We start from the raw sequence: 27,191 nt of genomic DNA, 5'->3' as shown, positions 1-27,191 counted from the left end.
CATTTTTTCCATTTCGCCCCCCTCCTTGGTTAAAAAAACTAAAAAAATGTGTGGTAGAAGGGATAAAATAAATAAAATATAGAGGTCTTTAAATATTTTTCTATTTTCCCCCCTACTTTTTAAGAAAAATCTAGGAAGGAAAAAAAATAAAAAATTTTGTAGCAGGGGAAAAAAAATAAATCTTGTGCAGAATATACACCCCTGATTACATAGTTGCTCAGCGACAAATAACCAAAAAATTTTTTATGACGTATATTTCATAAAAAATATACCTACAATGATTTTTATTTAAAAACTCAACACAAATATAAATTTTCAACAAAAAAATATCCGAATAAATGTAAAAATTTAAAGGGGCTAAACAAAAGAGAGCGAGTTATATTAAGCAACTTTCACCATAGGCAAAAGGTATTTTTTTCTTAAAATACTTAGTTCAAATTATATAAAGCTAAATAAATGAAAAAAGTTAAAGTCTTCTATGGTCTTAACAATTTTTTTTGTAGCAAAAGGAGTAATAAATTGTAATAATATTTCGATGAACTTAGTTTTTTAATTTTACCTCAGTTGATGATCTGCCGAGTTATTTTATTTTGAACTTTTAACTCAATGAAACATTTGATATTTCGTTATACACTTTTTCATAAACAACCATGGTAGAACTTAATATTTTTGGCCATTTTACTCATATTAAACAGAAACCTTTAATATTTACAACAACAAAAAAATGCTTGACATCACTAGCTCTCATTCGTGCACAGTCCCTTTTGATGACTCCTGAATGGAAGCTTTATAAAAAAACAAATATTGACAAAAAGTTTCATTTAAATGAAAGAGAAAACATTAAAAATTGCCTTAAAATATTTCAATCATTATGGAGCAAATGATATTTTTTACTTAAAACCTTAGTCAACATCTGTAATCTTAAACATATGAAGAAAATAAAAAAATATGCCACTTGGCAGAGGCGTAAAATAACAAGAGCTATATCACACAAAGGTGAATAGCGTTAATATACACTTAATACATAAAAATGAAAAAATAAGGTACATAAGAAATGATAGGTACGTGTGGTATATATAACTGTATAATATAGATTTTTTTGTATATAAATTATTTTTATACTTAAGATTATAGAAAAATTTTCTTAGGTTTTCAGGATATGCATAAACCTACTTCTACTAAAAATAGAAGAACAAATCAAAGAAGAAAAAGACATTTAGTAAAGCTCAATGGTAGACTATGACTTAAAACTATTATATACACAAATTTAATTTTCATGAATAATAATAAAGGGGGGGGGGGGGGGCGGAAGGAAGTAACTCATTTATATAAAAAAAACTTTACTCGAAAAATAAATTTAGGGCTGAAAATTAGCTTTTCAATTGCGTTAATGAACCGTCAAAAACATGAATTTCCCGCAGAATAAAAATATTAATATAAGTTGGCTGTTTTCGATGGCAGGTTTCTTTTTAGTTGGTTCAAATAGTTACGCTTCTCCCCATTTTAAATTAGGCCGATAGTATGTGAGCATATAAAAAATAAAATTGATATAATCAACTTAGTAAAAAAGTAACAAAAAGTAATCGAAATTGACAATATGATTTCCATAGAAAAGTTTTCAAATGGATAATAACAAAAACTGAAATATAAATCACTGTGTAATATTACATAAAAATGATCATGAGTAAATGCTTTAGAGAAAAAATTAGGAAAAACGGATAATAAGTTTTTTCTAGTATAACTTTGAAACCGAATAATATCCGCTGGATTGGAACCGGTTCTCAGCAACACTGAAAATTTATGTATCGCATCGTATTACTTATAATTTTCCACGAATATTTAATAATAAAATTAATACCTACCATTTTTGTTAGCATGGGGTTTCAAAAATGAGATCTAACAAAAATGGCTTTAATATTAAAATTTTTCATTTTAATATCCGCTTAAAGATGTATAAATACGATGCAATAAATAACTACTATAAAAATTTTCTTAAGATTTGCCGAATAACAACTACTACAACATATGACTTATCCATTATCACTGATAATAAAAAAAATGTTTGAAAAGTAGAGGAGCTTCTATCCAACAAGTTTGTTTATGGATGGTGTCTCACACTTCTTGTTCTCTTGTTGCTGCTTATCTTCATCTTGCCTCCACTTTTCTCAAGATTACTCTATAATTAAAAGGAAGTCGTTAGCCGTTATTTTTACAACTTTTTGTTCGATTTAGGGAAAATATATCTACCAAGGATTACTCAAGTTTGTAAGATTACGAGAGGGTTACATTATCCCCCCCCCCCCCCCCCCCCCCACCATTATATTCATCTGGAATTATGACTTCTAGGACAACAAGGTACAGTTTTATAAGCAATGCGTCTCTGTATGGAAGTCCCAAAATGCACAATTTCTTAGATTTATAAAAGGGGGAGGCAGGTGAGACACTTTTTGTAACCAAATCTAGAACACAAAGGAACTTAACCATAAAAAGTGTCAAGTGCAAATATAAGAGAATTTTATTTTATTTGCCTCAAACGATTCAAAATTGGCGAGGAAAAAAATCGGCGGGTAATTGCGGTTCCGCCGCCTTTTCTTTCTTACACTATGGTTGCTATAAATGTTAGTAAGAAACTCAGCTTCTTTTTAACTGTAAAATTACCTTAGAAAATGAGTTGGAGAGACTACGCCTGATAATTGCTGGCTGTTGCGTGGCAGGGATTATCTCATTAGATTCAGCAAAATTACCTAAAAAAGTTGGTCCATCAAGAAAGGTTCACAACACAGGGAACGATCCATTTTTTGCGCATTTAACACAACAAATGACTAATAAGATTTACGGATTTTCCTTTGGCTGTCATAAAATGATTATTATTAGGTATATTACAGCTTTAGGACCAACCTCATGTATAGAAATTAAGGATCTTAAGGGATAATACAATGGACGATAGATTGATGTACGTTCCCAATGATGATAAACAATATCATACATGTCGAAGATAAAAATTATTGATCTTAAAGTTTAGACGCTACTAGTTCTAGCTTAACCATTCAATGGGGACTATCCACGAACAAGAGCAAGTGATCCATAGTATTTTTTAGTGAATATACTAGGTTTATGTTTAATATTTGGTTTATTAACTAAAAAGTTAGGTTTCACCATGGTTTCATGAGAAAAAAATGAAATGTTAAGTAATTTTTTGTGCAGTATCATCAAATGTTTTGATGAGTTCAAACTGTTGTTTAAGCCTTGACACAAAAGTTTAATATTTTGATTAAAAACGTATATTTAGAAAAGAATTCGTAACTTGTAATATACTAAACAGTTTGATTAACGTACTTTTGCAATTTACAGCATGTGATGCTTTTCTGTCATGTTATTTTATTTTGTCCTTAGAACTCAACAAAGCATTTGATGGCATTGCATCAAAGAATGCTTTACATTTCAAAGTTTTTTTTCATATAAAACCATGGTGAAACCTAACTTTTCAGTCGATAAAGCAAATATCAAACATAAAGCTAGTGAATTTGATAAAAAAAAATACTATGGATCAATGCTGGAAGGTGCCACTGCTTAGAATCACTTGCTTTTGTTCGTGGATAGTTCCCTTTAAATTTAAGTACCCAAAAATTCTAGGCTTACAAATAAGAGGGCATGATTACAAAACTTTGGGTATCAGAATAAATATAATGTCCCCTTCCTCCCTAAAAAAGAATGCAATTTCCCTATATCCTGTAATGTTACCTTGGCTATCATACTGATTAGCAAACTCAAGTTCATTTGCATCATCCTTATCCTTGTCCATTGGATCAGTGTCGTCCATCAGATTAGAGAGATCATTCATAATCTAAACAAGAATATCATTGTGTTTAGATAGAGCAACAATAACATATCGTATTAATAGATAAATGCGCGAAGTTCTTTTATTTTATACAAAACTGTTTATTGCAAAATTATTTATAACAAGATTAGTTTTTACCGCAAATATATAGCAATAAAATGACCCCGAAGGGACGAAGGCACGGGTCAACAAAAATTAGTCAATATAGTGACCTATTCAACTTTGAAGCATGATGAATATTACGAAAATAGTATGGCTCAGAGCCAGTCTTAATCCAGCGAATATTATTCGAAGCCATACTAGTTTTAATAACACACTAACCTTAGATTCATCAAAAAACTTTTGATGCTGGGAGAAAACTATGGTTGAGTTATTGGGATCAATTTTCTCGATATAACCATTTCTCAGAGGGACTGTTTCATTCATGTTCATACCTGTAGATTGTAATAAAGGTTTAGGTATTATTGGCTAGGTATATTTCGGAATGGAATATTCACATCTCTATAAAAGAAAAAATACATTTTCGTAACAATTAACAAAATTTTTTCAAGCAGATCAATATTAAAAAGTAGATGGGAGGAGGGGGGGGGGATTGGGGGGGGGGGGGCAGATAGATACTCCGTTTCGTGCAACCTGACCTAAAACTCACAAGAGCACAAACAAAAAAAAGATTTGTAACACAGAGGTTTGGCATATCAGTTGCATTAATGATGTACACTGTGGACTCGAGGAACTGTTAAGAAACGGCGGCAGAACTACCACTACCGCAGAAAACTGCCGTTGCCGCCAATTTTATTTACTGCTTTTTCCTCGCCAAATTGGAAATTTTCTATCTTTTTTGAGATAGCCTTATTTTCTTTCCAAAAGACTTCCCCTATAATAAAACTTGACACTTTTTAAAAGCGAAGCTTTTCTATAATTAGGGTCGGTCCGTCCGTCACGGATAGCTTTTTTCGTTAATTTAGACATGTTAGAATTGTCCTATCGATTTCAAATTTTGCATGGTGATTCCTTTAGTAGTTAGGTACGATTTAGAAAGCGTAGCAACTCTATAAGCATTACCAAAATGTCCGTACGTCCATTTTAAACATGTTGATTTTTTTACTTTTTTAAATAGCTTTTTTTCGTTAATTTAGGCATGTTAAAATTGTCCTATCGATTTCAAATTTTGCATGGTGATTCCTATAATAGTTCGGTACGAGTTAGAAAGCGTAGCAACTTTATAATCATTACCAGAATGTCCGTACGTCCATTTTAAACATGTTGATTTTTTTACATTTTTAACAACAAATTTGTATGTGACCTAATTATCCGATTGGTCTGATTTTTGGTATACTGATTCCTGGGACAGAAAAGTACAATATTATAAGCGAAGCAACTCTATAATCAAGTCCTAAAAATGTAAGTATGTTTATAATCATTATCCTGTATCAAGCAGTTTTTCAACAAATTTACTTACAATTTTGCTTTGACTCTTATACATTCGCATTCTGATTATTCAGTTCTGACATTATACAAGTATAATGTCCGTTTGTCCTACCGTTTCAGAGCTTCGCTTTTATGGATGTTGTCATCCTTGTTTTGTTAAGTTGTGACTTGTTAAAAATGCTAACTTTAAAGTTTTTTTAAACGCCTTGCACTACAAGTAGAAATAGAATGGTTACCCGTGGTATTATCCAGGTTCAGGTCACTCTCATCCGACTTATCGCTATCCGAGCCATCAGCGGATTCACAACATTTTGGCGCCACATCAGAAACAGCTGATTTTTCATAATTTGGCGGGAGATTCTCGGTACCAGCAGCTTCTTCAAAATGTTCAAGAATGTCGGCTACGGTTGAGATGTCGTTAGTTGCATTGGTTTGTTGTCTGTTTGAGCGCCGTTTGGGATCAATATTCTCCTTGTCTGTTAATCAATTTTGTTTATTATTAAAAACATAAATTTTCTTAATCTAAACATCCATAGATTATATTATACTTATTTTAACGACGCCAAAACACTAAGTATTCACTACAGAAAAAAATCTATAAAGTATGTCATGAATTAATAAACATTCCTGTGGCAGTTTTCCCAAATATCTTTTTCATCAGAAGATTCTTCTAAAAATAAAAAATAAATATTAAATCATAAAAATTTATTTTGTTTGTCATTGAATATCTTCAATGTTAAATAATTAAACAAAAATAAAATGACTGATTGAAAAATATTTAATTAAATAAAAAAAATGATTTATTAAGAGAAAAATTTAAAAATAAAATACATTTTATGTATGATTATTATCAAATAAGAGAAAAAAAAATAACAGCAAAATAGTAATAAATCAACAAAAAATTTATCAATATGTTTTGTATTTTTCTCTTGTTATAACCAAGCTAATATTTTATGTCTTTTCTCATTTTTTACTTATAAGACGGAACAAGGACAAATTTCACTTTCCTAAAAATTAGCATAAATCTTTATATTTATTCTCATTCACTTAGCTTTTATTTACAAGACAATTTTGTGAATACTTTAAAACCTTGCGGAAGGATTGCTCTAACAATTGGGTATAATACAGAACATTTACAAAAAACCGTTTTGAACATGCTTTTTAATTTTTATTGAAATTGTTTAAAAATGGCGATTTCTGGGACGATTAGAAATAATTTTACAATATATAAGCATATCAATATCCATATCATATTCATTCGCTGTAAAAAAAAAACCCTACCTTATTAAAAGCCAGTTTGGTCTGTTTCAGAGTCTTGTCTCCCTTCTTCTTTATAAGAGGGGCTTCGCCTGTATAACCCTAAAAATATTTATTACATTACATCAGGAAAAGAAGGAACGAGTTATGATTTATTTAAGGTTCAAAATGTCTACCAATCTACTTATTTTATTTCTCTACTGCAGAAAATACAAGTATAATAGGATTTAATAGATTTTGTCTGAAAATCGTTACAATTAAGATGTATTTCCTATTTGTTGATGTCCAAATAAATCCGAGACAATGGAATAACTATTCCAGTACGGCTTCGAAACCGATTCATATCGGCTGGATTAGAACCTGTTTTCAGCCATATTATTATTAATATTACGTATTACAGACATTATTCTACGAATGTGAAAATAAAATAATAAAATTAATACCAGTTTTGTTAGGCCCGAGAGGACAAAGTCTCATAATTTTTCATTTTAATATCTGAGGAAAGCTGTCTATAATACAAAGCGATAAACAACTATTCTATGGTTAACGGCATAGCTACTTGACAAAAATGTCTGTCCAGGTAGTAAAAAGTTATGTACCTGTCCCTCACAGCCCCTTTTCTGGCTAAGATAATAGCCCAATGTAGTAACTCCCTCACTTCCTTCAGCAGCCTCACTGCCGTCATTGGCAGATGTTTCAGCATTGTTATCAGCTTTGTCACCGACAGCTGGTATAGTTTTGTTTTCAGCTGTAGCTTCACATCTTTTGGGGCGCTTCAACTTTGAGACTTTTGTAACAGCTTTTTCTATAGAAATATACAAATGTTTTTATTTTTGTAATTAAACTTAACTGTTTAAGTAAATTCAATGTTTATTTATATGAACTGTTCGAATTTTTAATTATCAAAATATGATGACAAAGTATTTTTTTACCATAATAACTTGTTTTTCCTTATAGAAGATATGAGTATATTATTAAAAAAATTGTATCAAGATAAAACATTTAAATTCCTGAATTTTTATGAGATTCTTTGTTATTCTTCTTTTCAGACTTAGTCTTGCTGGAGTTTGACGTCTCTACATTTTCAGCAGATGATGGCCTTATTGGTCCGAATTGAATATCCTTGGCGCACAACACTCTCATGAGTATCTTGTCAAAATCTTCATTTCTAAAAAAATATTTAATATTATGAACAAGATATAGCATGCCTATTTGATCCTTAAGACCTCTGTTATGGCTCACTTTTATCACGCAACAAAAAAATCAAATTGAGAGTATGGGTTCATAAAAAAAAATTTTTATTGGAAAAGAATATGTTGTCATATGGGCCCCGAATCCTAAAAGCTTAAGCCGTATTATTAATAAATATTCTTCTGTAATTGTGAAAATTTCTATGAAAATAACTTACTTAGGATCGTCTAGAGACTTTGTATACTGAGCACACAACATCTTTCCAGCCTTCCAATCTTTCTCTTTGCCCACCAACTTCATCTAAACAATGACAATTAATATTTTTTCAAATAAACAAGCATAAAATATTAGAAAGAAGCTTAAGAAATGTGTGAAGTTGTAAAGATTTCAAGTCTGATTGGCTCTCTTTTTAACGTATTCGATGCAATATCAAATACATTTAGACATTTGTGGAATAGCTGAGAGTAATACTCTGAACTCAAATACTTCAACTAAAATTGAATGTAAAGTGTCAACATACCACCCCCCCTTCCCTAAAGAGTATAGCCGTTAGTGCTATCATATGAAGTGGTAAGTGTTTTTGCATGTAGCATAATATATCGATAACTACTGAAATTAATCGAGTTCTCCCTTCAAAGAAAACTTCATATTGGTCCCGGGACGGTTTTAGGCTATTTCTAACGCTTCCTCTGATGTTAGGGATCGCAACCGCTAGTAGATAATAAAAAAGGTTAACCTGATCTAAAACTTGCAACGCATTTTCGTGCATCTCTTTCTCTTCGTCTGTAACAAGTGCTGGTGTCATTGTACTCCTTCCTGCGGGGGTCAAAATTTTAGGGGTACTTGAGGCTGCCGGCAACAGTTTCTTTGCTTTGCTTGCTGGCTTTTTCTTAGACTTTCCGGCTGATTCGTTTTTGTTTAAAGATTTAACTGCAGATTCAGTTGTTTTGGAAGATTTATTGGCGGAGTCCTTGGTTTTGGATGGTTTATCGGTCGATTCGCTTGTTTTGGAAGATTTATCAGATGTTTTATTGGTTTTGGATGTTTCATCGGCTGATCCATTTGGTTTGGAAGGCTTGTCGGCTGTTTCATTTGCTTCAGATGGTTCATCGGCTGATTCACTTGTTTTAGAAGCTTTATCGACTGATTCTATCGTCTTGGAAGAGGATTTAATGGCTCTTGAAGAATTTCCAACTGGTTTAGTTGTTTTGGAGTTTTCTTCAGCAATTTCAGTGGGTTCATCTGAAGAGGTAATTTCTGGAGGTGTGGCAATTTTCTTGACGTTTGTATCGGAGGCTTTTTCTTTGGCAACTTGTTTTTTACCAGACTTTTTCTTATTTACAAGAGATTTGGGAGTATTGCTAAAGGTAGCAAAACCATCATTTACCTCAGCGGTGTCTAGTTGCATTGTTTTGTCAACCTCAATCTGGACTTCTTTATTATTTCTTATTCTCTTGTTTTTTCTTGTTGTAATCGCTGGAGATTTTTTTAAAGTAGGAACAACTTTGTCCCCTCGTAGAATTTTAAATAAAGCTCCAATTGATTGACACTTTCGACCGGTTGAAATCTCCACGAAATATGTTAAGATTGTTTTGTTTCTGGGCTTTTTGATATCCTAAGATAAATTAATATTAATGGAGTTTTAGTAGAAGTCCCCTAAGCCTAAACCAATGAATAAATTTTTTTTTTTAGAGGACTTGTGTAATAATCAGCCCAATGTCCCCTTCCTTCCTAAGAGTAGATATTAAGATATTCACCTTTTTTGCCCAACCGTAATAATCCAGGTTCTGGAGGATGGCGTGCTGCATTACAGATTTGTCGGTAGAACTGCGGTACATGGTACCATCCGGTGCAACATTAACTGTGTGGCCTCCTGGCTTACTTATACGTGTCCATCCATCGGGAATATTATATTTTCCTACAACTAAATTTATGTTAATACGTTTTAATTTTTGCACATTTATTGGAAACTTGAATAATTTCTAAGCAGTGCCTGTTTGCTAATTCCTTTCTAAACTGGGACAAAAAAATCAAATTTAAAATGCTGAAATAATAATTTTTTTTATCCACTTTTGAGGTTTAAAACATGACATCCTTACCTTTTTCTATGCCTGACACGGCCAGAACAACAGGGTCAGCTGGATCTTCAAAATCTATGAGTCTCGGCTCTTTCAGCACTGCTCCATCTGGTCTCTTAAGGCTTGTCAACCTAGGTCGTTTAGCCCTTGCCTCAGGGTCGCTTGAATGAGCTCTCTTATTTCTCGGACTTGAACCTAAATTGGAAGTAAAATATATTAGAAATTCATACATTTTCAAGTAGTTTTTAGGATTAACCACGATGTAAAGGCCACAATATAAATATTTAAAACAAGAGCCCAAATTTGTAATCACACGGTGCGGTCAGAATATTGCAGTAACTTTTTTAGAGGATATGTGCAGATGAAACTCTAAAAATTGAAGGGTGACTATCCCCCCCCCCCCCCTATATAAAGTTTTTTATGGCGTGTCCATCACTATAAATACCTTGAACAGTGGCCACATCATCCATTGAACTGCCACCACGCACATCTTGTTCCTTTGCGTTTGTATTTGTCTGGCTAAGTTGGATGATTCTATGAAACTTATCCACAAATGAGGTTGTTGTAGCAGTTTGGCCAGTAGTAGTTTCCTGTACCATTAAATACAATATAATGGATAACAAAAAAAATATAACAACAAATACTTGAATTCTAAAAAAGCTCATACCAGAGCCAACCCTCCCTCCCACAAAAATCGAAGAAAATGTGTTACTAAGTAATTAACTAAACATCATTTTTAACATGTTTTATCCAAATCCATAAATATTATATTCATCCCTGAGTGACTTCTGCATCAGTAATATTTTGACTCCGTGTTGACTGAACATTGTTGTCTAAACCCTGTTGGGACCCTGTCTGACTCCTTGGCCCTACTGGGGATTCTATGTGACTAGCATTTTCTTCAGCACAATCGGGAACCAAATCAGTAATGTTTTCTACTTCATTAATTCTAAAATGAAAAAACTTATGATAAAAACATATATTAAAAATTCTTTTGCAATATTTTGAGTTTGAAAGGTAATAATTTTTCACTTTGCTTTTTAAATGAAACTATCAACGAAAAAGTTATTTAACCCCCAATTTTTAAGAACAAATTGAACACCTGAAGATTAAAGTTATTTGTGGAAACGTTTGGACACTGTTACTTTATACATTGTACAATCTAATCATGATTAAACATTACTCCCCAAAGTTTTAAAGCAAACTAATGGCAAAAATAGTTTTAAACCTTTGTCATAACTTTTCTTATGCCTCGCCATGTAAGGATGAAACAATAATTTACCCTTTGTAAGAGACTAGAGTAGGTTTCTTTCCATGGAGAACCACAAGGTTTCCGTCATCCTTTAAACTTCTGAATTTAAACGTTATCTCATCTCCAACAACACCTAGGTATTAAAATAATTCAAATTCTTTAAAAACAGTAACAATGCGGACAAAATCTGTTGCTGCATATATTTTTTTGGACAATCTTGTAAAAAGTGCAAAAATGAATGGTTTAAAAAACAGTGGCTGTTTTAAGTAGATAAATATTTTTGTATTTAATTGGAGCATTTCAGCAATTAAAAATAAATTTAGAAATTATTGATCTTAATGCATTTTTAAAAGAAAGGTCTTTACCTGAAAAGGGCTTGTTTAGTTTTATTTCAACAGGAAAAATAGAAAAAGCTTCAGCTATCAAATTAAGCTCCCTGAAATTATTTACAATTAAGTTCAAAATAACAGGGACTGTATGTTCTCTTCAACTATTGATTCGATTGAATTCTCCATAAAAACTTATCTGTTGAAAATCCATTGGCTGACAACCCGCTCCCGAACGGATATGATTTTAAGAAATATTGGGACCTTGCGTCTAAAAGAAGAGCCAAATTGCTTCACTAAATATACGATTATATATCCTGCTAATATTCAACACCCTTTTTGAGTAATAGTTTTTCTTCATCATTATTTTCAAACATGAGATGATCTTAAAGTTTTTAAACTTATAATTCATTTTACAGCTGATTGATTAAAACTTACTTGACTTCAATGATTGTGGAGGGAATTATGTCACCAGGTTCCAAAATTAAAACTTGATAACTTCCCTAAAAATTAAATTGTGGTTATCAATGTTTTTTTCCTTCATTTTGTATGTATGTACTAATTAAGTAAATGTCAAGATTCTTCTTTTACGTGTAATGTAGTATGAAGTTAAAAATTAAAAGGAAAGTTCTATAGATTAACATTGTATCATATATAATTTCAGTCGGACTTATTAAAGTCCCGACTTTTAAAGTTAGAAACAGTAAAACTATACCTTAACTTTAAGTTCGACGTTATCTGTGAAAAAATGGCTCTGTTCTACAAGCCTAAATATAAAGAGTTATGTTACAATCAAAAGAGGAGCACACTTTTATTTTAAGTTTAGATACGAGTTGAATTCTTCATATTTCTACATATTTAAATAACAGGAATCATAACATGTATGATAGCGGAGCTAACAAAGAGTCAAATAAAGACAGTAGGATTATTTTGACATTTTTAAATTCTACTTCTACTTTTATCCTAATTTAGAAAATAATGCATTAGGTAATTTGACTACATAACATATGCAGAAAAGGCGTCACACTGACCCTGAATACAGGAAAGCATTGTTTTAATAATTCTTACTTTATTTTTTCAATTTCCCAGCCAAGCAGCAATCCATTAATTTCGGGAACAAATGTGAGACGTCGTTTTAATAAATAATTTGCAACACCTTGAATACAAAAATCCTGAAATAAAATAAAAAATTAAGGAGAAAAAGTAGCGCACCAACAAAAAAGCTCGGTTACACAGAATGAAAAATACCAGTAATTCTACGGAAAGGTGTTTTTTTAAGAGAAGCTCATCTTAAATAGAATCTTTAATACAAATTCAGCCATTTATCTTAATGTAAGAAAATTCCCGTATGAAAATCTAAAGTAATCTAGATAAAAAGAGGCAGAAACATTAAGCTTAACTCACAGCATTATGCCTCGTTGGGTTGCAGAGTTAAGTTGTTCTAAAATGTTGTATCACTGAATACAACAAACTAACTGAACTAATACATTTCATATGTAACTTACCTTAAACTTTTTGTTTATATAAATGTTCATTGATTTGCGTATATTCTGAATCTTGTGAAAATCACTGCAAATCCCATATGAAAAACTTAATAATTTTTCGTCTGATTCCCCCATTATGACATGTAAATTATTCTGAAAATGATCACGTTGTAGCTATAAGAATCCTGCCTGATTTATTCAATTAAATTGATTTTGTGATTTCCCAGAGAGAAAAACAATAACACTAATCATTTGTATTAATTAGAACTAATTTGACAAATACTTTCATTTATCACATTTGAACAAGAACTAAAGTAACAATAAGAATTTTATTGCAGTAATAAATTTTGGAGAAAAAAGGGGTTAGGGGGAGTTGAGTGGTAGCTGAAATGAAGGGGAAGGGCAGATATGATGATGGAAGTGGGAGGGACAAGCTACCGAAGTCTAATAAAATGACCTGTTAAATAGTTAAATTTTTGTGGGAAGGGGGTGGAGCAATTCCTTAACCAATATTCTTAATACGGGGATTAATTTAGCCAAATAAAGAAGGTGGAGAATTAAGACAGAGACAATGATTTTAAAAAATAATTGTTCGTCTACAACAATTATAGTTTTAATCATAGATATTTATTAGAAAGCAAATGTTTAATAACAAGAATCTTTAACTAATGAATTGCCTTGAATGAACCAAACAGAGTTCACAGGAATTTGAGATAGTTTGGGGAGGCCTAGATGGGTAGAAAGCAGCGTTGTGGATCCGGAGCCGTCATATTTTGCTGGAGTCGTTATTTTCGTTAAAAAAAGGCTACGGCTCCGGGCTAGCTAAAACAAGAGATTTTTTATCTATTATAATTTTGTAGCTCAGTTGTGTCGTGTACAAATGCCCCTTTTAAGTTTTTCAAGTCCATTTTAATCAAAAATTGAACTTTTAAAACCATCAAAAGTCAAAAATAAACTTGGCAAAAAAATATGTTGAGTTTTTCTTGATTTTAGGTCGGAGCCGGAGCCAAATCCGTAGCCACACCAAAATCAAACGGCTCTGCAACGCTGGTAGAAAGATATCTTTGACACCCTCCTCCTGCCTTCCCCTATCTCTTAATAATTCAAATTTTTCTTGTTATCGAAATATCAACAGCATCTATCTAATTTCTGGAAAGGGGTAAAGGGGTGTAGACTGTAGAGAAAAGGAATAATACAATCCATGGGAAGATGTGTACTTTAGGAGGTAAAAGAGATAGGATTAACAAATCAGATAAGAATTATTTTTAAAAGATGCCCATTTTAATTATAAAATTAACTTTACTGAGATATTGTTTAAAATATGTAAATAATACGAATTTAAGTCTACAACTAGATTATTAATGAAAATATGTAAAAATTCGTTAACCTAATTAACGGACAAGGGGATTATTGAAGATTTGTGTAGCCTGCTGGGTTAACATGATAGAATCAATTTATTGAAATAACACGGAAAATATTATTTTACTTAGCGCGAGTGCAGATTTATTATACAAATTGTAAAGAATTATAAGATAAAGCAGCCTTTAAATCACATTTCTAGCTTTATACAATACTAGCGGGTACGGTGCCCCCCAGAGGCCTCTGGGAGCACGTATATTTTTTTCTTCAAATCTATGTTACAATTTAATAATAAGCTGTTTAGGTATCAAAAAATATTTTTTCAGTCAATGTCAGAATTATATTTTTATTTTGCGATTTCTCTTAGATGGGTAACCATCGGTTCAGAGATTAGTGAGATTCTTCGGCAGACAGTCGTCCTGTTATTCTCAGGGACAGTTATTCTATATAAGAATTTAAAAACTAAACAATACATTGTCCACTATAACAGAGATCATTTGGAAAGGGAACTACTAAACATGCAACAGGACGCACAGCTGTGAATTAATGAAGAAAAGCTTCGCTTAAAAAAATAAATAGTTTAATCTCACTAACACAATAAATCAATTTTAATTCAAATTTTTCCTTAGATTTAGTAGTAAAAATATCAAAGTACTTTACTTAAATTACTCCTCCCAATTTTCCAACTGACAGTGACAACCAACCCTTTTCTTGTAAACCATTTAAAAATATTGCGCAATATATCGACATGGGTAATTAACCATTTTAAAGACCCAAAAATAACCTTAAAACCCCTAAAATGGTGGCAAAAGTAGACAAAAATATAAAAAAAATCTTGAAACAATTAACATTTTTTCACACCTCTAGGTTGACACTTGGGAACAAAGAAAGTGTCATTGCAGGGATCTCACATGAAATTTTTTTTTTACACGACTTTTTTTTAAAAAAGGGAAGGGGGGGAAGAAAAAGGGGGAAAAGGGGAATTAAAAAGGGAAGGGGGTAAGGCAAGAAAATTTTAAAAATACACGACTTTTTGGCAAAAGTCGTGTAAAAAACACGACCTTGTGATCACTGTGTCATTGCGAGATTTATTATAATTAGTTTCACGCGGTTTTGTTTTTATATTTTTATAATTATCAGCGGCATTCTAGATTTACCAAGGAAGACGACTAACTTGTATTAGACATATTTTCCTGCCATAAATCTTCCCTTTTTTGTGTGTGTTTTGAGATTTTTCAAATTAATAAAATTTTACATGTTTAATGTTTTGTATTCAGGTGCACTTTTGATTTGAAGGGGGGGGAGGGCGGGGTTATTATTTTCTGGGTAATATTTATCTTTGGACGGTGGGGGTAACCTTCCTTCTAAAACTGCCTATATAAAACAGTCCTATGAAAACTACCCTAAACCCACAGCGACTCTATAAAAAAGAATAAAAATATAGGTTCGGTGGTTAGCGAGATCTTTCGCAACAGCACAAAAACACCCAGTTACTTTCAAAAAAATTAATTATTATTATTTAATTGAAGAAATATGAATAAAAGTTTGGGGAAATTTGTTAAGACATATTTAGTCCAAAAGGAGGAAAGGTTGCTGTTATGAAGCTTGGAAGGACCGAGACTCGCCGCTTGTATTAGTAAACAAACCAGCCATATCTCAATTTTTTATTTTATTTTAAATTTTAATGAAATTTTAATAATTTAAAGTTAGGTTGTTATTGATGTAATAGGAATATGATGCTATTGATAAGTTGATATTAGGCCAAATTTTATTAGGGGAAATATTTTATTATACTGGTTATTATTATCTACGTATTATTTTTTGGCGGTTGAGGGGTATTTTGCAAATATATAAAAAATTCAATTAAAACACTACTATACTATACCATAATAATTGATACCTTATTAATTATTAATGTATTTATTTCGATCTAGCTATACAATACTTCAAACTATGTTATTATTTCAAACTTTTTATTAGTTGAGTGTTTACTTTACTCGGTATTTTACAAATCTAATTCCGCTCATCAAAAACCGGTATTTAACGGTTAAAAAGTTGCAAATCTAGTTGTCTTGTTACAAATTAATAACACACAAATCAATCTTTAATTTCTTTCGCATTTTTATTCTTTAGTTTATACCTGTGAAATGTGCAAATAGCAATTTCCAATAACACAAAAATTTCAGATTTATTTAACTTCAAAACTTAATTATTTATATAACTTATTTAAATAGTAACTTGGAAGATTTATATATAAGTACAAGATTTTATAGCTAAAATAATATACATATGATACGCAACGCAAGTAACGAAATTACATGTTCTGATTATATATTGTATTTTCAGAGTTTGTGAAGTCAGCTTGTGCAGGAAAGATGGCATTGCCTAACTTTCGCCAGACGGCGTCGCCAGGTGCTTTAGGTCCCCCGCCTGGCATGCGTAAGTTTTATCCTTGGTTGCTCTGCAAGTAATGGAGATAATTTAGAGCATTAAGATTGACATATAATTTGGTAAATGTCAACATTTACCATATTTTATAGAAAAGTAACTTTTTTGACAGTAAAAGCTGGATGTTTTTATAGAGAAAAATTTAAAATAGCTAATTTAAATTTTTGATTTTGATTGTTGTCTTAAGAATATATAACTGAAACAAGTACGTATAAAAAAGCTCTAAATTATTTTCAATTACTTAACCTTTTTTTTACACCATGGTAATTATTTTTATACGGATTTTAAATGCAAAAATTTTAGATCTTTTTTATAGTTTAATAAAAATTGTTATGCAACAAGTATTCTTTAAGTTCTATTTTAATTTCGTTTTACAATTAACTTGCCATGGTGTAAAAGTTTACATTTTCCAATTTTTATTTAACTTAAATATTTTTATTACACATATACATAATTAAAGTCTATTTTTTTTTCATGGAAAATGTAAATCCTAGATATATCTCAGAGTTAATTTTATCCTTTTAGAAAGCGAGATATATCTTTTCCAATGCTTTTTTAGAAGTTTAGCAAAGCTTAAGTTCGTAGGATAGAAAAAATCTAAGTTTTGTCTATAAACATTGAAGTATTTGATCGTTTCGTGAAAAATGTTATTAATTTTTAAAGATTTTACAAAGCATGATTTAATCTAAAATTTTTAATTTTGAAAGGATTTTGAAAAATACAAATGACAAAACTAAATACCTACCTAGTTTAACTAACCTTATGGTGTAAGAAAATAATCTAACAATTTGGAAAGGGTTGGATGTAAGTTTACAATGAAATTGAACTATGCATGATGTTAATTTTCATTCGTCAAGGGAAGGGTGTTAACAAGCAAAATAATGAATTTTTGATAGAAAAGACATCTGGGGAAAAAGTATACAATATTTTATGATTAAAGCATAATTTTGAGTGTTTTTTTGTAGGTACAAGTTATGTATCTTGCCAATTAAAATATCCCTACTGTGTAAACTTAATTTTTTTTGTATATTTGATTTTGATTAACTCTATGATTTTTTTATGTATGTTTATGAGTAAAGCTATTCATATAATTGGACAAATGAATGGCCCTTTAAATGAAGACTTATAATGGTAAACTCGTAGATTACATGGGACAGATGAATGGTCCTCAAGGGGGAATGTCAGCCAATCTTAATTTTAATATTCTCAAAGGTTAGTCTACAACAATATTATGGAACAGGGGAGTGGGGGAAAAGCTTTTGTTTTCCAAAGAAACTCTCCCTGTTGCTGCATAATACTAACATATGTTTGAGTAGATTTGAGATGTACTAACAAAATTGGTGATGGGTTAAATAATTCAAGTGTGATTTTAACGATATTGATAATTAACCTACTATCATTGATTGTTTACTGATTGAGAAACAATAACTAGGTAATGAAATGAACTATCAATTTTGGAAATACATAGGGGGACTTTTTAGGGTAACTTGTAAGGTTGCTAACGGACAAATTGCTGTGCAAGCATTATTAAAGACGGTAGAACAAGGCCCTCAAATAACCTAACATTGGTAGTACACAGCATACTTATTCAAACAAAGAAGTATAATTCTACGCTGTCATCTACAGGCATTGTTTTATCGGTTTAAATAATATAATGTGCAAACTTTGGATGTTAAAGTTTTGTTAAATCAAACGTCAAGAAAAAAGATCTTCCTGCTTATTTCTAATTTGAGTGCCTATTTTTCTAATATAGTTTGATATTTTTTTAGATTTAATATTTTGCATTTAAGTTATGTAGATTAGGTAGTTCAGTAACCTTTGATTCTTAAATTTTAGTAGTTTTAGTGAATTACAGCATGATTTAATTTTGTTTATTAGATTAGTTTCATTAAATTTGTAAAATTTGTACAGATAAATATTTTTATATTATCAAAATATATTACTTATGTACCAAACTTCTATTTTTTCCCCCCAAAAAATATAGGAACAGATACTTGAAAATATTACTTTCCCAGAGATCAAATAAAAGGACATTTAAGCTTTTTATTTGGATAAAAAATATGGAAAGGGAGGTAATTCACCTTAGGTGGCGAGGAGAAAGGTCCACGACCTAAATTATTTCCAAATTGATTTTTTTAAATTTAGGCAGTGGCGGTTGCAGAAAACACCATTTTAACACCCCCCCCCCCCCCTCCCTCCCTCTTAGACGCCTCTGAAATTAGCCAATATTTATGAATTATTTATAACAAGTATGTAGTACCTAAATAACAAAAATTCATTTCAAATAAATCTATTTTAGACCGTTTGAGAGCCAATCCAACGCCTCCCGGAGGGGTAAGTTTTATTCCAATTAAAAGAAGAATACCTTCAATATTCTAAAAATATTTTTCAAAATTGTTAATGAAAATAGAATTTAACAAATAAACATTAGAATTTCTAATAAACAATCATAGCATGTAGTTGTAACCTATTCTTAAAATGTAAAATAAGGGATAGACAAAGGGGAACAATTTTTGCTTTTCATGCTTTTTAACCTAACCTAACCCATAACAAATAAGGACAAAATATGGGCGCTTCATGCTTTTCTGCTAATGCTAAGTTTTGCTTTATTAACCCTGCTAACAATATTGCTTTTAGATTAGTTTTTATCTTTAATTTTTATTTCGAATTTTGTTTATAATCAGTTTTATATTCACAAAGTACAACAAAGTAGAACTCACTTAATTTTACAATATTTTATACCTATATAATATTTTTTGTATAATAAAAAACTCTTGTTATTTTATATACCCAGTTTTTTGCTTAATTTGAAACCTACCTAAGATATTACATCTAGAAATAAATGATTTGGTAAATATTTCTCTTTTCTTTTTAATGATTATTTTTTACTGAAAATTATGTAATATAGATAACAAGCTTTATTTATTCTGCTTTATTTGCTTTGCATGGCTTATTTGCATTAGGGTGTTTCAAATTGTAAATTATTTTGGGTCCGTTGTTTGAAACTGTTAACAAATAATTTTTTTTGATGTTGTGAAATTTTTAAATACATTTTGAGGCACCCTAAACTCGCTTTGATCAGCTCTGCATGACCGCTTTGCTTGCTTTCTAATCCCTACGGGGTTCCCCTTACTGTCTATCCAGGGATACTTTTATCATCAGAAGCTGCAAGATGAGGTGCGGGCCAACCCATTCGTGCAGACCCCTGGCGGAAATAACTCCTTCACCCCTCAAAGGATTGGTTCTAAGCAGCCGGTAAGTCTATTATGATTTTTATTTTTCGCGAAAATTATCTATAACTTAGTCTCAGACAGATTGTATTAAAGGGAAAATGTGAATTGCGTATCAGCTATCATACAAATAAATTATCGATTTTTTGTAAAGATTACAGTTTCTTGTATACTAAGCATCTACGCAAAAACTCTAGGGACATCTTTATTCCATTTTGTAGCGGAATTGCATTTTTAACAACTTTTTAATATGATAATTTGTCAAAATTCTTTGGAAGCAATAAATTCTGTAATTCCATATGGTCCGCCCAACCTTTAATTATTCTGTGTCGGAGACTGACATAATGTAGAAGCAATTTGATCTTTCTCTCATGATATGCTATCAAAATAAATGTTTGATTTTTTTGGTAAGGATTTATACTAGAAAGAGACATCTTATACCTAGGTATTTAGCTCACTTTGTCTTTGCTAAGCTAATACATTAACATTGATACTGTATTTAAGGCTTCAGTTGGAACTCCTAAGCCGCCCAAGGCTCCTGAGAAGCCTCTTATGCCGTACATGAGGTACAGCAGAAAAGTTTGGGATCAGGTTTGTTATAAATCATATCAATATCTCTTATATGAATTACAAGCAAATACCCTCCTATGCAGCTAGGGTTTATGTATTTAATTCAAAGGGTTAGTGTTATACCAAACACCTGCAGTGCTTGACCTGTATGTGCGGTGCTTTACTTGTGTTTGGCTATGCAGTAACTAATATAACCTAGCCTAACCTGCCCTAGGTGATAAACAAACAAACAAAAAATTAACCCCCCCTCCCTTTTTGTTAATGATTTTTTTTAAGTATAGGGGGAGGATACAGTGCTCAACAAACACTTTGAGGGAAACTGCTCAGTTATTATTAAATCGTCACACGTAACATGGATAAATGATTTAAATGTTTTCAGTCCTTGATGATCATTAATTACACCCACTTACTTTATAGTTTGGTATCTTTTTATGTCTGCTCCACTCACATAACTAACCATTGGTTGCAATATCTATCTATTTATATAACTCCTAATTTATCATTGCTGCAATCTAGGTTAAACAAGAGAATCCAGACCTGAAGTTATGGGAGATTGGTAAGATCATTGGCCAAATGTGGAGAGACTTGCCTGAAAGGGAAAGGGCTGAGTACACTGAAGACTATGAGAGCGAGAAACAAGAATATGACAGGGCTATGAAGGTGGGCCTATTATTTTAATTTTCAGGGAAACACAGAACGCAAGTTTATCTTTCCTGTCAAATTTTTTTTTGTGTGTGTGAAATTCTCCATATGGTAGTAATACAATGGTAGATTGATTCAAGCGCTAGGAAATATTTTTAATTGGAATCATTTCGTTGTATAATATCTAAACAGAGTTTAGGTATGATACTTAATATCCACAATTTTTAGTAGCGAAGCTACTCTATAATTCACAATGTCCGTCCGTCCGTCTGTCCGTCTGTCCGTCCGTCTGTCCGTCCGTCCGTCCGTCCGTCCGTAATTAATGAATTGGGGGAAACGTGATTTTCTCAGCTCCTATAAAAGATAGAGAGCTGAAAATTTTTGACAACATTCCTATCATTAAGGAGCACAATTAACTATAAAACATCAATGGCGGTCGGACTGCTTTTTAGCAGGGTTTAGGCTATTTTTTATATTTTCCAAATTTTCCTCATATCTTTGGTGTTTATGGTCCGATTTTCAAAATTTTTTCAGTTAAAGATATCAAAATTAAATTTCCCGTCATTTGAAGAAACAACAATGACGGTCAGACTGCCTTTTTGCAGGTTTTTGGCTATTTTTATATTTTTTACATTTTTCCCCATATCTTTGGTGTTTATGGTCCGATTTTCGAAATTTTTTAAGTTATAGATATCAAAACTAAATTTCCTGTCGTTTGAAGAAAACAACAATGACAGTCAGACTGCCTTTTTGCAGGTTTTTGGCTATTTTTATATTTTCCACACTTTTCTCCATATCTTTGGTGTTTATGGTCCGTTTTTCAAAATTTTTTCAGTTAAAGATATCAAAATTAAATTTCCTGTAGTTTGAAGAAAACAACAATGACAGTCAGACTGCCTTTTTGCAGGTTTTTGGCTACTTTTATTTTTTTCACATTTTTACACATATCTTTTGTGTTTATGGTCAAATTTTCAAAAAATTTTCAGTTAAAGATATTAAAATTAAATTTCTGGCGTTTTAAGAAAAGAAACAATGGCGGCCAAACTGCCTTTTAGCAGGTTTTGGACTATTTTTAAATGTTTGACATATTTCCCCATATCTTTGGTATTTTTGGTCTTATTTTAAGACTTTTTGCATTAACAGTTTCAAAATATTTTTTCCCATTGTTATGTGCATCTAGTATGTAATTTACTTTAACCGTCTTCATCATACAAAATAAAACAAGGTTTTGTGTTTATTTTCTCCAATAAATCTATTCTTGATTTAAATAAATACACATCAAATCTACTTCTACGTATTACCATCCACAATTTTTTGTGCTTCGTTACTTATGGATGTTGTCATCCTTGTTAACTTTTATGCTCTAATTTAACAATTTATAAAAATAATTTTCACTTAATCTACCTTTTTTTAGTAGCGAAGCTACTCTATAATTCACAATGTCCGTCCGTCCGTCCGTCTGTCCGTCCGTCTGTCCGTCCGTCTGTCCGTCCGTCCGTCCGTCCGTCCGTAATTAATGAATTGGGGGAAACGTGATTTTCTCGGCTCCTATAAAAGACAGAGAGCTGAAATTTTTTGACAACATTCCCATCATTGAGATGCACAATTAAGTAACAAACATCGATGGCGGTCGGACTGCTTTTTTAGCAGGTTTTAGGCTATTTTTTATATTTTCCAAATTTTCTCCATATCTTTGGTGTTCATGGTCCGATTTTCAAAATTTTTTGAGTTAAAGATATCAAAATTTAATTTCCCGTCATTTAAAGAAAACAATAATGACGGTCAGACTGCCTTTTTGCAGGTTTTTGGCTATTTTTATATTTTTCACATTTTTCCCCATATCTTTGGTGTTTATGGTCCGATTTTCGAAATTTTTTCAGTTAAAGATATCAAAATTAAATTTCCTGTCGTTTGAAGAAAACAACAATGACAGTCAGACTGCCTTTTTGCAGGTTTTAGGCTATTTTTATATTTTTCACATTTTTACCCATATTTTTGGTGTTTATGGTCCAATTTTCAAAAATTTTTCAATTAAAGATATTAAAATTAAATTTCTGGCGTTTTAAGAAAAGAAACGATGGCGGCCAAACTGCCTTTTAGCAGGTTTTTGGCTATTTTTATATGTTTGACATATTTCCCCATATTTTTGGTATTTTTGGTCCAATTTATAAACTTTTTTGCATTAACAGTTTCAAATTTTTTTCCCCATTGTTATGTGCATCTAGTATGTAATTTACTTTAACAGTCTTCATCATACAAAATAAAACAAGGTTTCATTTTATTTTCTCCCATAAATCTATTCTTGATTTTAATAAATACACTTTAAATCTACTTCTACGTATTCCAATCCACAATTTTTTGTGCTTCGCTACTTATGGATGTTGTCATCCTTGTTGTATTTAGGAATGAAAATGTAGAAAAAATTATCTAAAATTTTAACATTAAATTTAATTTTAGACTTATCAGTCAAGCCCTGCTTTCCAAGCTTATCTTCAAGCTAAGACCAAAGGTAAGATTATGATTTATTTAAGAATTAAGTCATTAAAATTAAATTACCGCGTTGGTAGCTGAGGTTATTTCTTTATTCCAACTGGTGGCTGCGTCCATAAATAGGCCTTATTTTTTTTTTTTGGAGAAAGAGGGAGTTGTTGAAAACCCATTATTTTTTACCTTTAAAAATCAAACAACAGTGTCCTGATATAATGCTTATCCTCAACTTTATTTAGATTTTTAAGAGATTGTTAAAGACAATTATACTATTTGTTGTTTTGATGAATATTTGTGTTTTATCTATTTATAAATTGTACAGGTGCCCCTGTTATTGAGGACCCTCAAGAACCTATGCCTGCGGCTAACCAGAGAGGTGGACCTAAAGTCCAGGTACAAAATTGATTATTTACTCTACCACGAAAAAAAAATGCTTTCATACTTTTTTTGACATAAATTTTATTATCCGAAGTTTTAGGCTGTTACAAAAAAGTTATGCATTATGTAAATCCAGATATCTAGCTAGATATATATCAATGAAATAGTAAGACATCTAATTATCCATTCCTCTAGGAAAGACGTATAGATATCCAGCCTGCAGAGGATGAGGAAGACACGGACGATGGTCTCAGGTAAACATTTTTGTACCTAGAAATTTTAAGAGACGAGAGGGGGGGGGGGCGGTAGCTGAAGTACAACATATGAAAGCACAAGGAAACGCAACCTATTAAGAGATATAGCATTGAGACTTTGCATTGCAGTTGCTTATTGAAAAAGTTATTGCTATTCTACTTCATTATAAAGAGTTGAACTGAAGACTAATAAAACGTTGTTCATTTGTTTGTCTGTAACTTAAGAGCAATTCATATGGTTCTTCTTTACAGTGAAACGTCTCATACGTCAAGGGAAGTTTTCAAAGTAGCTCAACCCTACCAAGAGAAATCGCCGCTGAAAAGAAATATAGGCGTCCAACCCCCCCCCCTCCCCCCCTTCCCCCCCCCAAAAAAAAAATTTCTTTCTAAAAATAAAGTTGAAAGACCGACTTAGAGTCTTAGAACTTTAAGAACACTTAGCATTTGGAATACCGTAACCCCATTAATATTATTTATTTTAGTGTGAAGCACGTAGCTCACGCGAGGTTCATGAGGAACCACAGGCTCATCAATGAGATATTCTCCGAGGCCATGGTGCCTGATGTTAGGAGTGTTGTCACTACTGGCAGGATGCAGGTATAACTATTATCTGAGGCCATGGTGCCTGATGTCAGGAGTGTTGTCACTACTGGCAGGATGCAGGTATAACTATTATTTGAGGCTATAGTGCCAGATGTTAGGAGTGTTGTCACTACTAGCAGGATGAAGGTATAGGTAACTATTATCTGAGGTCATGGTGCCTGATGTCAGGAGTGTTGTCACTACTGGCAGGATGCAGGTATAAATGTTTTTCTCTACAAAGCCCAGTGTAATATTAATCAAAACAGCTTGATATCTTTTAATTCTAACATTTAAATATAATATCAGAATAGGTACCTATCTTTTTATTCTGAATTTCTATCTATCCATCCAGGTATTGAAGAGGCAGGTACAATCTCTGACCATGCACCAGAAGAAGCTAGAGGCGGAGCTCACCACCATTGAGGAGAAGTATGAGAATAAGAAGCGCAAGTTTCTACAATCTTCCACGGAATTCAATGAAGAACTTAAGAAGCATTGTGTCAAGGTAAAAAGCATCCCAATGGTCAAATTAATCTTAGAATAAAATAACCTAAAATCATCCCATATCCTATATGAACCCTATCTAAAATAGATAACCAAATGGGCAATCTTCAAACAAAAAGCTCCTTACTACTTTTTTTAAAATCGTGCAAGCAAATTTACTTTAAATGTTAAAAGTTGGGTTACAACTTTATAAGACGATTGTTCCTTAAAGAATATTCTTCGAATTAAGAATTTTGTAAATTGTTTAAATTTTCGGGTTGTGTAATCCTGTTTAAATCTGTTTTATTCTTTTAGAACAAAAATCTTGGATTCAATACAATAAAGGTTAAACTACAAGATTGAAAAGGCTATGCTCACTAACTTTTATCTAGATTCTTATCCCTATTTAATTTGCCAGGCTGTTTCTGAACAGAAATATGAGGAGATGGTGGCAGAACAGTTGGAGAAGTTGAAGCAAGAGAAGGAGGACAGAGCTAGGGATGGAGCCACTACTCCTCCCTCTCCAGCACAGCCTACAGATCCTGTGGATACTAGACAGGTATAGTATACAGAGCTAGGGATTCCTCCTTTTATTTCTCGTAAGTAAGATACTTTGGATTTTACCCACCAATCTAAACTCAAATATCTAGGCATTATATAATATTCCTTCCTATTCTTTTTTGATTTCTTAAATATACGTAAACATAATTTAAATCCTTTTAGTTTTTACTTTAAAAAAACAAAACAATTGTAGGTAATTTACTTTTGTTTTCTTTGTCAAGGTGTTGCAGCCAGTTGAGAGCAAGGACTGCGGACCAGATGGACCCAGCCCAACCCCATCAACTGATCAAGAAAAGAAGGAGGGCGATGGTACCGACGGTAGTGCCCCGGGGGCAGGCACTGAGGCAAGTAAGGGAGGTGCTGCGGCTCCCCAGTACCAGGCCATGTCGGATGTTGCTCCAACTCCCCCCGCAGGGTAAGAATTTTATTTTGGCGTAGAATTATTTATTAAAAACAGGGCATATCAATAAATTTTGTAAATCTAAATAGGGCCATATATTCTTTAAGATTTATAAAAGATTGCTAGGTTATTGGAAAGACAACTATTTTCTGTGATATTTTGAAAAAATATTAAATGATCTTATTTTCTAGGTCTGGAGATCAAGAGATGAAAAATGTTGGCTCTCCCTCAAGTGGGGCGCCCTCCCCTCTGCCCCCAAGCTCTCGCCCCCCAGGAGCTTCATCCCCTGGACTGCGTCACTCCCCATCCCCTAACGCTCCTCCTCCTGCTGGAAGTGTCCCCGTCCCAGGGCCTGGACCATATCCGCCCCAAGGCCAATACGGTCCTCCCCCTCCAGGGGGTCCATATGGAGGAAGTTATGGCCCCCCACCGCCAGGAAGCTATCCCGCCCCAGGGGGGCCTCCAGGTTATCCCCCAGCAGGGGCTGGATTCCCTCCGGGTGGATATCCACCCCAAAGTTATTCTGGGCCGCGCCCCGGATATCCAGGGGGACCTCCCCCACCACAAGGAGCTACTCCACCCCCAACTACAGCTCCTGGGGGACAAGCACCCCCACCAGCAGCATCCTCCCCTCAACCACCCGCTGCCCCCTAAGCAGAAGGAAAATGTACCAATTTGCGCAATTTTTGTATTCATCAAGTTTTTCTAATATTTCATTTTCAATATTCTTGTACATAAATTGAATATGATTTGATTATGTAGGTACTTGCTCTAAAGTTTAACTTTTATAAGCAAACTACCTAGGTATTAATTTTAGTATGTTAGAAATAATGTATTTTTGTATGTAATCTCTCTGTATACTATTATAAACACATTTAGCATGAGAATTTTCATTTCTTTTGCATGTATTTAATCATTTCAATAAATATCGAAAATTATTATT

General features: G+C 32.3%; 2 protein-coding genes across 25 annotated transcripts; one reads left to right on the top strand and one right to left on the bottom strand.

The window, feature by feature from the left end:
- Positions 1 to 237: 237 nt before the first annotated feature.
- LOC145330053 (uncharacterized) lies at positions 238 to 13,039 on the bottom strand. 17 transcript variants are annotated; one of them, XR_013883243.1, is made up of 24 exons: positions 12,876 to 13,039; positions 12,439 to 12,542; positions 12,086 to 12,137; positions 11,809 to 11,873; positions 11,410 to 11,480; positions 11,075 to 11,177; positions 10,573 to 10,741; positions 10,238 to 10,385; positions 9,814 to 9,987; positions 9,472 to 9,638; positions 8,451 to 9,329; positions 7,932 to 8,014; positions 7,536 to 7,691; positions 7,123 to 7,330; positions 6,548 to 6,625; positions 5,898 to 5,936; positions 5,503 to 5,746; positions 4,160 to 4,272; positions 3,742 to 3,844; positions 2,659 to 2,744; positions 1,635 to 2,176; positions 895 to 1,121; positions 739 to 785; positions 239 to 357 (listed from the first exon to the last, which is right to left on the bottom strand). XR_013883243.1 is itself a non-coding variant. In XM_080174590.1 (21 exons), exons 1-21 carry the CDS (start codon positions 12,987 to 12,989, stop codon positions 2,099 to 2,101), a joined length of 3,234 nt encoding a protein of 1,077 aa, XP_080030716.1. In that variant the 5' UTR covers positions 12,990 to 13,039; the 3' UTR covers positions 597 to 2,098. The 17 variants fall into 17 exon arrangements, 2 of the variants coding, with proteins under 2 accessions (XP_080030716.1, XP_080030718.1); XR_013883239.1 differs by having other exon boundaries at positions 238 to 357; positions 902 to 2,176; XR_013883241.1 differs by lacking the exon at positions 239 to 357 and having other exon boundaries at positions 597 to 1,121; positions 1,635 to 1,691; positions 1,980 to 2,176.
- A 3,455-nt stretch (positions 13,040 to 16,494) lies between these two features.
- Positions 16,495 to 27,189, top strand: Bap111 (Brahma associated protein 111kD). Of its 8 annotated transcripts, none has more exons than XM_080175287.1 (14): positions 16,495 to 16,652; positions 17,805 to 17,873; positions 18,961 to 18,995; positions 19,824 to 19,916; positions 20,396 to 20,482; positions 20,978 to 21,121; positions 23,561 to 23,612; positions 23,913 to 23,983; positions 24,164 to 24,222; positions 24,705 to 24,819; positions 25,157 to 25,309; positions 25,706 to 25,846; positions 26,070 to 26,263; positions 26,440 to 27,189. In XM_080175287.1, the coding sequence occupies exons 1-14, from the start codon at positions 16,589 to 16,591 to the stop codon at positions 26,900 to 26,902; spliced, it is 1,740 nt and encodes a 579-aa protein (XP_080031413.1). In that variant the 5' UTR covers positions 16,495 to 16,588; the 3' UTR covers positions 26,903 to 27,189. The 8 variants fall into 8 exon arrangements, with proteins under 8 accessions (XP_080031413.1, XP_080031411.1, XP_080031417.1 ...); XM_080175285.1 differs by having other exon boundaries at positions 16,496 to 16,652; positions 19,806 to 19,916; XM_080175289.1 differs by having other exon boundaries at positions 16,547 to 16,625.
- The last annotated feature ends 2 nt before the right edge of the window (positions 27,190 to 27,191 follow it).

The sequence above is a fragment of the Acartia tonsa genome, chromosome 10, assembly GCF_053477335.1.
Source record: "Acartia tonsa isolate MP-2025a chromosome 10, ASM5347733v1, whole genome shotgun sequence".
Classification (NCBI taxonomy): domain Eukaryota; kingdom Metazoa; phylum Arthropoda; class Copepoda; order Calanoida; family Acartiidae; genus Acartia; species Acartia tonsa.
The sequence above is the reverse complement of the archived record's forward strand: the minus strand, read 5'-3'. Positions and strand labels throughout refer to the sequence as shown.

What these genes read in the sequence shown, in the direction of transcription:
- LOC145330053 (XM_080174590.1), bottom strand. Translation starts at nt 12,989, where the DNA reads ATGGGGGAATCAGACGAAAAATTATTAAGTTTTTCATATGGGATTTGC. An exon ending in CCAAACTGGCTTTTAATAAG is followed by an intron (nt 5,937 to 6,547) that starts GTAGGGTTTTTT and finishes TTTTATTTTTAG; the next exon opens with AAGAATCTTCTGATGAAAAA. An exon ending in AGATATTTGGGAAAACTGCC is followed by an intron (nt 5,747 to 5,897) that starts ACAGGAATGTTT and finishes CAAAATTGATTA; the next exon opens with ACAGACAAGGAGAATATTGA.
- Bap111 (XM_080175285.1), top strand. Translation starts at nt 16,589, where the DNA reads ATGGCATTGCCTAACTTTCGCCAGACGGCGTCGCCAGGTGCTTTAGGT. An exon ending in AATATGACAGGGCTATGAAG is followed by an intron (nt 21,122 to 23,560) that starts GTGGGCCTATTA and finishes ATTTAATTTTAG; the next exon opens with ACTTATCAGTCAAGCCCTGC. An exon ending in TCACTACTGGCAGGATGCAG is followed by an intron (nt 24,820 to 25,156) that starts GTATAACTATTA and finishes CTATCCATCCAG; the next exon opens with GTATTGAAGAGGCAGGTACA.